The sequence below is a fragment of the Chelmon rostratus genome, chromosome 9, assembly GCF_017976325.1.
Source record: "Chelmon rostratus isolate fCheRos1 chromosome 9, fCheRos1.pri, whole genome shotgun sequence".
NCBI classification, from domain to species: Eukaryota; Metazoa; Chordata; class Actinopteri; order Chaetodontiformes; family Chaetodontidae; genus Chelmon; species Chelmon rostratus.
In genome coordinates this window covers 19,925,219-19,937,298 of record NC_055666.1, presented here as the reverse complement: position 1 = coordinate 19,937,298, position 12,080 = coordinate 19,925,219, and the positions used below count along the sequence as shown (strand labels likewise).

Below are 12,080 nucleotides of genomic sequence, written 5' to 3'. Positions count from 1 at the left end.
TGACAACTCTACATGAATAAAAAACACATTCAAAGTACATCAAGATGCTGACACCACACACGCTTTACTGAGTTGATGGTGAACATGACTGCTAAATGGCATCCACCCAAGTCCACCCTTGTGAATGTACGCAACTCCATACGAGTGAGTGTGTGTGTGTGTGTGTGTGTGTGAGAGAGAGAGAATCTGTTCACACCTGCCAGCTGCCATCTAATCTAAGATCAGGGTACCACTGAAGTGCCATAATCTCCTGTTTTTCCCTCAAAGGAGTCGCTTTGTGTTTGCTGAAGCAACAAAAACTAACAGTGCTGCTAATCTCTCAACCCCCATAACAATAACCCCAAGTCTAGAGTAGTCACCAGGGCAACATGCCTGTAACCATAACCACCACATGTCATCTTGTGTTTTGTGCCTCTGCGTGTTGTAATGCTCACTTCATGTACGCTTTCTTCTTGCCTTTTAATAATTCTGATCTCTGCCATTTGCTTTTATGACAGCCTCTCTAATCAGCATGCAAATGTATGTAAATGCAGTCATCAGCTCAGCCCATTCTCTTTTGCAACCTTGCTATTTAGCTATCAGTAATTAGCATTGCTGTCAAAGACCTGTCATTTTGCTCGATGCTACAGGATTGGCTGATGTTGCTGGTATTAATGTGACACTTCTTGGTAGTTGTGTTAACAGGCTGACAGCTACACCTCCTTTACTCACTAACCTTTAAGCAAAGGGGCATATTAACACGTCAGCCAGCCTCACTGAAAACACCTGTGTTATGACTACAGCCTCCTAAAAAGTGAATCGATGCGCTGCATCTGACTCATGTACAGAATAGAAAGCAAAAGAACCGCCCGTGTGCATGGCTCTGTTGCCTGTAGGTATGTGTGTATACATGCACGCTCATGGATATCTGCAGGTCGATAGCACTGCCTGTTATGTAACAGAAGGGGAATTGCTCAGAATCTGGCCAAGTGGTTGACATCTCCTCACACCAAGTTGATGAGGCTCGCAGATCAATACTCTTCTCACCTCAAACCCTCATTTTGCTGGGAGAAAAGTACACACAAACACAAGATGGACACACACACACACTCACCCAGCAAGAGTTCATTAACACCGCCAATGGTCCTCCATGATAGACTGCAGGCAGCACTCATGAACGCCCACACAAAACCTAACCAGACATGCATTCATGTGCGTGCACAGACACACATACACACACAGGATGGGGCTTATCTCCTCAGACCAGTCAGTGTATTGCACTTTCCCAAAGAGCTTCCCCTCAAGGCCCACAGGAGGAGAGCAGAGCTGATAATACTGGACATCTCTGAAGCTGAGCTGGTCTCATACAGTAATAACTCCCACTGTCTCCTCTCTTTGCTCAATATGTCAGGTCAAATGTCCAGGAGAGAGGTATTGGACAAAACACTCTGGGATTATCACATCTTTCAGTAGTTTATGTTAATACACTGTAGTTACTGATTGATCATCAGACGTGTAGTGAATATCCAAATAGTAACTTGCAGATAGTTTGACAATACGGGGCCTTTGATAGACACTGTTGCCTGTCTAGGATTCTTTTCAGGGTCCTGAGAGCGTGTTTTCTTAATGTGCTTCTTCATAATACAAGTGATGTGATGCTACATGAACACAGTATTTTTGGCCAAAGTGAGAACAGTTTGAGTTTCACATGAGAGATTTCGGTTTTGGTTTTGATGTGAGTAGAGCTGAGTCAGAAAAAAGTTATTTTGCTTGCACCATTCAGGACGTAGCAGCATTTGAACTGGAATCAAATGACAGCTGTGGAGTTTTTTGCCTATGATGCCAGGTCTCTTATTGATGGAGTTGTGTAGTTGTGAGGACAGGACTCTCCCCAATGATGTTCATGTGGGTTCATGAATCCTTGGTTTAGTTTTATTTCCCCTTCGTTCCTGCAAAATCATGTTTGGTTCATCATTTTGATATAGCAAATGGCTACAAGTGCTGCGATACCCATGAGTTTGGCTGGCGTGGCTCCGTAGAGGAAGCCATCCTGTTTGCAGACAATTAGAGGCTGCCCATCAATCATTGTGTTTCAGTCCTTTTTTTCCCTTCGAAGCTTTGTCTCTGAATCTAGGTGCGAAATCATAGGCGCTAATTAATCCAAAATTGACCCAGAATTGAAAAAGTATATTGATTTAATCTGCAGATTCTGTTGTCAAGACAAGACCCTTTTCTGAAATGCTCCTGCAGGCACGGGCAGAGATGTATTTATCTGCAGACATCTATCAAGAGGACATTTTGTGTTTCAAGACGACTGAAATTTGCATAAAAAGTCATATTTAAATCTACACTTTTGCCCCTATGCTCGGAATTTTAAAATGCTCACCACCCTGCAATCCTGCTCAATATTTCTGTGCCTGCTCTCACTCAAATGAACAATGAGCGATTCGATCACAATTCCAAATGTCACAGTGCAAGCTTTAATGATATATATTTTATTTTATTGTGCGTGTTTCCACAGGAGACACAGATCAGGGATAACTGGATAACAGTTCGTAGCAATGAGGTGTAAATTGAACACATGTGGCAGTGTTATACATAATAAACCATATTCCATACTGTTGCCTGTTCATCATGTATAAATCTGTAGGTGTTTCCCAAGCAGAGGCCTTGAAGGAGGAGAACGACTCCCTGCGCTGCCAGCTGGACGCCTACAGGAACGAGGTGGAGCTGCTCAAACAGGAGCAAGGCAAGAACCAACCAATCAGGAGCGAGGAGGACAACACACACTCTCAGCAGCTCAGTTTCCTGCAGCAGGCCCTGCAAGGCATGCAGAAGGTAGCACTTACACACACATTTACACACAGAGAGAAGCTCCTCACACTTTTTTTCAAGTCATCTGTCCAACAATGAATTTAAACTCCTATTTGTTACTGTTCTGCTCCAGGTTCTTTATAAGAACAAGGTCGCTCAGGTTAAGCCATTGAATTTTCCATGCAAGATGAAAAACCCGACTGTCATTTATTCATCACCCAGCACTTTGTGTGAGTGCTATGTGGGAAGTGAACAAGTTGGAAAGTACAGCTGTTTGGAGCAGCTGTTAGTCCTTTCTGAAGAGCTGCCAAAAAAATGATATTTTAAGGTTTACTCCGGTTAAAAGAAGCTTATTTGCAGTTGGAACGGGTTTTACTTGCGGTTGGAGGGGTGTGTGCTATGATTCGAACAGCGCACAGATAATTCTTGGAACAAACCCAAGGCTATTAAAACAATTTCAGACCATTCAAAGAAAGATAATGAGAAGTATTGGAGTTTTTTTTTTTTCTTTGAGAATGTGCCCTGAATATCATCAGTATGTTGGATTCTGAATGTTGCCACGCAGCATCGTCGCTCTTCCATTTCCAATTTAAACAATCCCAGTGGTTGATATGGCTGTGTTCAGTTTACATTATTACAATTTTCACATGTTCAGAAAACACGTCAGGCTCAAGGACAGAATGATGAAGTCCTTTTTTCTATTATTATCCCTGGTGTTTTCACAGTCCACCGACATTTATCGAGACAGAGACAAAAATTTAATGTCTGACATTAAGAGTAGTCAAGAAAACGAACTAAAACACCAGAAAATAGATACACACACCCAAAAATAAATTGCATCACGAAACACCACAGTTGTATGAAGACAGTTCAAGATGCAAATATGAGTAAATTATGGAGACAATAACATCCGTCACTGACAGTAATTCCTTGAAGTCGTCAGGAGAATGGATATTGTGGTGACGTAAAGTAATTCTTTCCTGGATGACCAGGCATTCTACTTTCAAAAGAACAACTCTTACAATGTCAGAACCCCTTTTAAAAACCAAAGAATGACTAAATCGACTCATTCTGCCATTTGTCAAGTATCCTCACTTATCTAGCTGTCACAGGTAATAGAAATTCTGATCGATTCACGTTTCGGCGAAGAAGCGAATCCATTAAGGCCCCGCTGTTCATTCCTGCTCACAGAGACTAATTAGCTCTCCATCTTACGTCTCTCATGATGTGTTTATGAAAAGATTAGGTGAATGGATTAAATGAATTGGAAGACACTGAAATTGGATACCTCCCCTTGCCAGGTTCCACATGTTGTATCACACAGGCACACAAATTGCAATGAAATATTATCAGCGTGTACTGGCAACTCGTTTCCTCTATTTGTGAATTATAGTGCATGTAATACAAAAGCACTGAATGTGTAGCTCTGCAGACAAACTTCCTGGCTGTAATAGACCCCCCCTGCGTCTCGCGGACCTTCTTTGTGTTGAAATTAACACAGCAGGAAGTGAATCGTTTCATCTGTGTTCAGCAGAAAATTTCAGAGGACGAACTGGAGATGAATGTAATCACCAGCTATCAAAGCTTCATCAAACACCAGTTTTTGTTTCACCGTAATGAGTCTTTCCTCCATATGTAATTTCTAATTTTTTGGTGTTTACAAGCAAAGGATTTGGCAAATTACTCCTCTTGGACACATACAGCAGAACAGAGTGAGACAGAATATGATACAACAATTGTTTTCCCTCTAGAAAATGTTTATTGGAAATATAATTCATGTTGGTGTTTAATTGCTTTTTTGTATCAAGCTGAAGTTCTAATTACCGGTGTAGGGATTACATGCTAAATATTAATAAAACAATTGCTCCTGTTTGTTGATTGTTCCTCCACTTTCAGAGCTGTTTGAGTACGAGGTTAGCATTGTCACGGTTAGTTAGCTCACAGTAGTATTAGCGGCTTACTATTCTCCCTTTTTTTCTTTTTTGCAGCAACTGTTAAAAATGAGGGAAGAATTGAAACAGCGGGAGGCAGAGCTGGAGAAGAGTTCGGAGGACAAACAGCAGCTGAAGAGTCAAGTCCAGAACCTGAAGGAAGGACTTCAAAACCTGCAAAACACACACGCAATGCAGGTTCGTGACAGAAAACACACGTTTTGTGAGCTGAGTTCTCAGATTGAAGAAGGGGCAAGAATTTTTCCTGGGTGTGTTTTATTAGAAAGTTCATTTCTGAGTTTGAAAGTGAACGCTGTCTAATTTGCACTTTAATAAGAACGAAATGAGTTCAAGATGAGTTCCAATGCGTGAAAGATATTGAAGAAATAAATCATTAATAAACAACAGGACAGAGCGTGATTGTTGTAATGTGTAGTTTTGGGTCGAGAAAATGACTCAATAATTAGTAAATAGTTTAAAACTTCTTTCTAAGCTCATCAGATATCCCCAAATAGCTATTTTGGGTGCATCTTCATAATATCAACACTGCGGGGAAGGGCCCACCGCAGTGAGACAGACAATTTCTAACTTCAATCAGTGTTCTGGTTTTCCCATTTTCCTACCAGGGAGCTTATTTCCTTTTTTTTTTTAACAACAAGTCTAATCGACGCTTTAATTTCTAATTTCCTTCCCAAAAAAGTTAATACAGCTTTGAGTTTTAAGATTATGATTTCCCTTCATTTAGCTTCTATTAGTGTATCGTAATACATCTGATAGAAAACGTATTCAAGCAATAATCCTTTCAAGGACTATTTGCCATTCATTGTGCGTGGTAAACTTTTCTACAGCTTTTTGTGTCCTTCAAAGTTTGTTCAGCATTAGTATGAAAATCCCTCAGACGGGTTCATATTGACAACAACATTTCCACATCAGGGTCACATGAGGCTAATTTGGCTGGACTACATCCGTTGGTAGAACACTTTTTAACAATCAATAATTTCAGTCATTTTGCGGGTAAATATGACAAACATTGACAAGTTCAAGCTTTTCTTGTGGTATGTGATAATGAACTGAGTATCTCTGGGTTTTGAAGTGGTCAGATAAAACAAGCAACTTAATGATGTCACCTCGGGCTCTGGGAAGTTCTGATTTCCACTACTGTCTCACACTTTAAAGAACAGAGCAATTAATCGTGAAAATAATCACCAGATTAATCAATAATGTAAATAGTTGTTAGCTGCAGCCCCACACATCCTTCTCTTTGTAAAGCTGCATTGTCCACTCCATGGCCTGCAGCCTGTTGCACTACCTGAATGCAGTGAGAAAGTGTGACTGTCAACACTCATTGAAATGATGTAACTCGTTAATTTCACACTAAACTCTCCACTCTAATCATTCCTAATCTATGGTAATCATAACATAATCAAGGGTGGAGATGTTCCACCTAGTTCATCACTCGCATACGCTAATGTGCGCTAATACGGCTTACAACAGGTTTTATTTGGAGAACACATACATGCTGTCAAGTGTGAACTCACTAATGAGATAATATACATTAGCCTCAATGCTTCAACGATCATTTATTATTCGCTTCTGTTGTACTTTGAGGATTAAGCGAGGATCACTACAGTGTACCTGGCATAAATATGGTCAGAAATTATGTAAACATCAACAAGAGTCAGAAAACTACCTTCTCTGGTCAACACATTCTTCCAAAGTTACTGCATTCTGTTAACTTCCAGCAGCAAGTCCATTTCAATGGTGTCTCCATGTGTTCCAGTTAACAGTCGCTGCACAGCACAGTACCAGCGCTCATGTTGGTGCACATCAGTGTTATCATGAATGTAAACAGATGTAGTCAGTCACAGCAAATGTGCACCAGGTGCAGATGATGAAAAACCTTTTCCTTCCCCATTTTTCTAGCCGTGCAACCATGGAACGGCTCACTAGCATGCCTGCACACCATAGTCATGTGCCCCATATGAACTCTGAAACAGTTTTTGCTTGCTGTAGTCATTCATCCTGTTCATACTGGCCGATAAGAGATGTGCTTCCACTGGATGTGCAAAAGTCCATTCTAAAGTTTATCTGAAGTTAATATGGGGCTTTAACAGGCCGGTCAAATGAAGCGAGCAGAAATTCTCTTTGTGTGTTACCGTGTGTTACCGTCTCTCCACTGCAGCTCAGCACAGAAACACAGAGGGAGAATTCTGAGCTTCACTTCTCTCTGCAAAATATTTAACTTGACTAGTTTAACTCATGTTACCTTCAGATCAGCTTCTGAATGTAGTTTTGCTGTGGATTCTGTTTGAATCACTTACTTTGGAGTCATACTAGGATGGGATTTATTCAGTGACCAGTATGACCAGAAGGGCTGATTACAGCATGTTTTAATGATACACATTAAACTGCCTTACAGGCTTTCAGGTTAGATCTGAACTCTATGATAACTTGATTGGTGCAACCCATTTATTATGGGACTTCCCCACAAAGTTCAGCCTAAGCTGTGGTTAAAAGGTGGTGCATCAGCCTGCTGTTGTGGAAATTCCTGTAACAAAAGTGCAATGAATATAACATATGTCAAATACATACAGTCACAGAATATAATGGATATTAAATAGTCTCACAGCATCTTTAAATGTTAAAAAAAAACAAAAAAACAAAACATATTATTACGCAAAACTGAATGTGTTTCCCTTCAAATTTGTATTCCTCTACCAGGCAGGATGTTATTTTGTTCACTCCTCTGTGACGGCATGTTCTCACTGCAACCACATAAAGAAACCCAGAAGAAACCCTAACGAGAAACATATTGCGATTGGTTGACCGCACTCAAACTGTTTCCTTCTTTGTCTGCGGCTGAGATTTTTTCCAACATCGACCACCAGCAACCCAGTCACGATCTCTCATTCCTGAACATTTTTCCCCGTGGGTTACATCTGCACTGGCACCACATGGAGCAATCATTTTGTTTCAATTGACCAAGAGGCAGTAGCCAAGAGATCACTTTGATATCAGTATGTAGACACAGCAGTAGTGTGATCACCAGATGGGGAGATATCACCTGCATAAGACATTGCGCTAATGTAAACCACTGGTGCTGCCACTGACACATCGTCCGTTAGAGCCACTCCTGCTGCATTATTCATCCATCCCAACATCACATTTGTTATTTGATTGAATGTGTAGCTCATGTTGAGGCATGTTTGCCCCAACATTACTCCATCTCATATTGATTAGTGGCGGCCTGTATTAATACAAGAGTGCATTGCTAAATACAATGCGCCGTGATATACAATCTCATTTAACAATTTAAAGTTTCAAGGGTCATTTTTCTATGTTAGACATGTCATGTTTACTAATGTTTCAGGTGTTGTCCCATATCCCCAGTATTCAAGGGCTAATGTTTGTTAATGTTCCTTCTGGCTCTGTATAATGAGAGGAAGGGCTGTCATTAAAATGAGCCTCAGGTTCAATCGCCTATTAAATTGGATAATAACACCAACGAGAGGCTCTCAATCCACACAGGGAGCCGTTCCATGTGTCGCCTGTTTGCTCTGCGACATACGAGCCGACTGCAGGTGTCACATAACGCAGAGGTGAAGCAGTAATTTGCCAAGGCGTCGTCTACCTTTAGATCAGCTGGAGAGTTGTCAATAGGGCGTTAATGGTGATGAGTTTGATTAGAAATAACTGTAAGCTCTGGGAAATACACTAATTAGATTCCTGCATGTGGGAAAACATGAATCATGAGAGGCAGTCTCATTAAAGGGGGAAAGACAAATCAATTTTTTGGTGTAGGTTTCTGTGAGGATTAGCGTTGTTGTGGGGTGATTTGTCATGATGAAGAGCTCTCTTCATGCAGTCAGTTCTCCGTCACTGTCCCTGCTGTCACCGCACATCACTGGACTGACACCACCGAAGGTTGTCCAGGTTATTAACCTTATTATTATCACAACAAAGGCCTTTATCATTTCTTTCCAGTTTATATTTTAGTGCCTCCACTAATGATTTTTTTCATTACTGATTGTTCTGTTATTTTTATAATTAAATGAGTACTCCAGTGCAGATTATAGAATTGAATTTTTATAAATATATTAACTCATATTAAAACAATTAATATTAAAAGAAAAATGGTCAAAATCGAAGCAGCAGAGGCTGAGACATCCAGATATTTACCCCCTCGTGTGAGTCAAGCTTCAAAAATGCTCGAGCCTGCACTTCCCCTTAGACGTTAACAGCATCTTTTCATCCGACACTTCTTGTCTGGTGAATGTGCGTGTCCTTCAACTCCCCATCCTCAGTTATCTAAACCCGCTGTGTGGTCTTAGCCTCAGCTGGTATGAGCTGAGTGGTCACGAGAACTGATGTTCGCATGTAGAACTGGTGGTGTGCCCGTCATAGTTTCCCAGAGCTGGTGGCGCCTTCGTCAAATTGCTTATTTTGTCCAACCAACTGTCCGAAACCCGAAGATACTCAATTAATAATGTTCTAAAACACAAGCTGGAACCGGAGGCTGTCTGTCATTGTTGTTTGATAATTAAAATAGATAGGTAACTACTGAATTGGTTATCTTGCTGTCTAGAAATTCGGTGTTGATTGTGTTGAGCTAGTGATTCCCAAACAAGGGTACTTGTACAGTTCTCACAGTAACCAGTAACCCTCCAGTTACCGCAGGCCAGCTGCACTCGAACGCAGTTTCCCATTGACGGGACTCCTGCTTTCACTCCTTAACACAAGGTGTTGCCAGTGAAAGAGTATTGAAACTAGCTAGATGCTGAGCAGAACAGTGAAATGGAAAATCAATGTTAAATAAAAGCATGCGGCTTCTGCCAGCTTAAGTGATGGTCGTACGAAGGCACAAAGCCATCTTGTCGAGTGAAGGGGTTCATTGAAGGGGTACTCAAGCCCACCATGCAGAGCAGTGAGCATACATCAAAACAAAAAGGTTGAGAACCGCTGGACAAATCAAATTAATCTCTGCGCTAAAATATCCCCAGTAAATCAGAACTCACAAAGCGTTCCATTGTTAGGAATATAATAGCTGACTGTTGGTGCTAATTTTGGCTCATAGAGTTCAGTTTCTCTGCTTTCTTTGTTCAAAATAAGCACATTTCTGGACATTGCGCTAAAACTCAAACAGTGCTTGTATTTGCCTGCTTTTGCACACCATGCTGTGCACGATCACAGTCCCCCGTCTGTCTACATTAGCGCTTAGCTTGTTTCTCAGCGGCTTTTCCTCATATGTTTATAATGTGCCACAGCTGGAGATGTCGAAACAAGATGACAGAGGCGGCGAGGAGAGCGCTAATCAAACCAACGTAAGTGGAAAAAAAGTTTGAGCCCTCCTCAGCCCTCCTCTCCAGATATTGTTTTGTGTCCTCATTCTCCCTCCTCATTCTTCTTCCTCCTCCTCTGACTTTCCTCTCCAACCTCTTCCAGTGACATGACAGATCATTACAGGCCAATCCAATTCACTGCAACTGCATTTGTCATTGAATAAATCACCCAGACACAACTGGGCTAGGAAATAAAGGAGTCATAAAGTCAAAATGGCCCGCACATGTGCATATGTCTGCACACCCACACGCTGACACACTCTTGCAGGGTGTTATGGATAGATTAAATGCAGAAAAAGGCCACCAGGCATCCCACACACACACACACAAGTGGAAATAGTACGCACAATACTATGTAGGACAACAAACAGACAAAAACTCCTCTGTTGTTCCTCTGCCATTTTTCTGCCACCTGTCAGAGATCTGAAACAAACAGCTTGATCATTTGCCTTCCAAGTCTCTTCCTCTCTCCCTCTATTTGTTCTTCTTACACTCCTCTCTGCTTTGTGTGTTGGTGTGTGTGACAAGCATTTCATCCCCCCATCAGAAATATAGCTGCTGGCTGAAAATTCTCCCTCGCCTCATTATCCTCATCCTCATTGTCTCTCCGTATTAACACGTTGGTGGTGAAACTTTCTGATGTGTTCATTCTTATTCGTGTTTGTCTTTTTCCATTGTGTGCCATGCATCAGCTTAAGTTTAAGCTTGTTTACTTCAAATCAGCCACAGTCAAACTGGCTGGTAGCAAAGTAACTGTGTGTGTGTGTGTGTGTGTGTGTGTGTGTGCGCGCGTGTGTGTAGGAAGCCACGGTATCAACAGTGGTGTCCTGCAGTCAGGAGAAGGAAGGCCATACAGAGAAGAATCCACCGAGTCCAGTCCACTCCGAGAGGGAAGCTCTGCTCGTTGGTACGCTGACACAAACCGTCAGTCAACATCACTTAGACATAAATGACACAAATGTCGTAGTTGTGTTTCTACCAATAATCTGCTCGGCAGTTGTAAGAATTATATATAAGCAACTTATGCACACATGTATTGTTATTGTGCATTTCTTTTCTTTGTATTTCTCTGTGTTGATTAATTGCATGTTTGTTTGGGAAGATGCGCCAAAAAAACACAATATGAAGCTGAAAATTACATTGAAACTGAAATGATAAGCTCATTTAAAGCATCAGTACACTTCTAACAAGCTTTTTTGTACAGCTGATCATCCGATGGCTGTATCTACAGGCAGAAGTGTTTATAGCAGGTCGAAATAGCTGCTCTGCTTTCCTGAAACACCTGCAGGATGCACTCTCCTGCCTCCCTCGCCTAAGGGAGGCAGGGGTGTGCTTTCAGACAGAGCAGTTGCAGTGGTGTTGTTTTCTGTTTTGAATTGACAGTAGCAGAGCACAGCGCTGCCGCCACCACAGCTCCCAGCTACTGTATCTCCGAATCCACCAGTCTGTACACCACAGGCAGCTCCTGTCCACCTACTGTAATCTCATTATGCAGCTAAATGGAGTAGGTTGTAGTCATAGTATTGTTTATTGTCCCAAACCAAATAATCAGACATTGAAGCCAAAGCGATTCATTTGTGTGTCTGTTCTTTGCTGGTGGAGAGGTGTATAATTGGGGGAACCTCAGTAAAATCGTCGCTGTGGTTTCCATGGTCACACAGTGTGGCCAGGAAGTATTCCAGCGGAGGCTGAGGAGTTGGTTTCTGGGGCTGCAGGTGTTGTACTTGATATGTAGTTGGTAGTTAGTCCCACATAATACAAAAATCACACAATGGTGGGGCCCAAAACTCAGTTTTAGACACCACAGACACGACTGTCGGCTACCATGGCCATACACTGTTGAAAACTGGTTGCATGTGCGACAGCTATAAAAGCTCAAGCAAACATCTTTCAGATGCAGCATGAAACAAAAATGCATAGAGTATGGAGAAATAGTCAGACACAGATTTGCTCCAGATGATGCATTTAGCTGTGTATTCTCATCTGCTGCTGTTGAGCTCCAAATTTGCATGACACT

The 12,080-nt window shown here is 41.6% G+C and overlaps 1 protein-coding gene across 3 annotated transcripts in view; it reads left to right on the top strand.

The window, feature by feature from the left end:
• The window catches only part of enox2 (ecto-NOX disulfide-thiol exchanger 2), a 171,844-nt gene that overhangs the window by 153,605 nt on the left and 6,159 nt on the right, over window positions 1-12,080 (top strand). For 2 of the 3 annotated variants that reach the window (XM_041943805.1, XM_041943806.1), the window contains 4 exons: window positions 2,630-2,817; window positions 4,782-4,922; window positions 9,989-10,045; window positions 10,865-10,970. In XM_041943805.1, the coding sequence (XP_041799739.1) occupies window positions 2,630-2,817; window positions 4,782-4,922; window positions 9,989-10,045; window positions 10,865-10,970 (492 nt within the window). The remainder of the gene's footprint in view (window positions 1-2,629; window positions 2,818-4,781; window positions 4,923-9,988; window positions 10,046-10,864; window positions 10,971-12,080) is intronic. The other variant, XM_041943807.1, reaches the window with a different exon arrangement.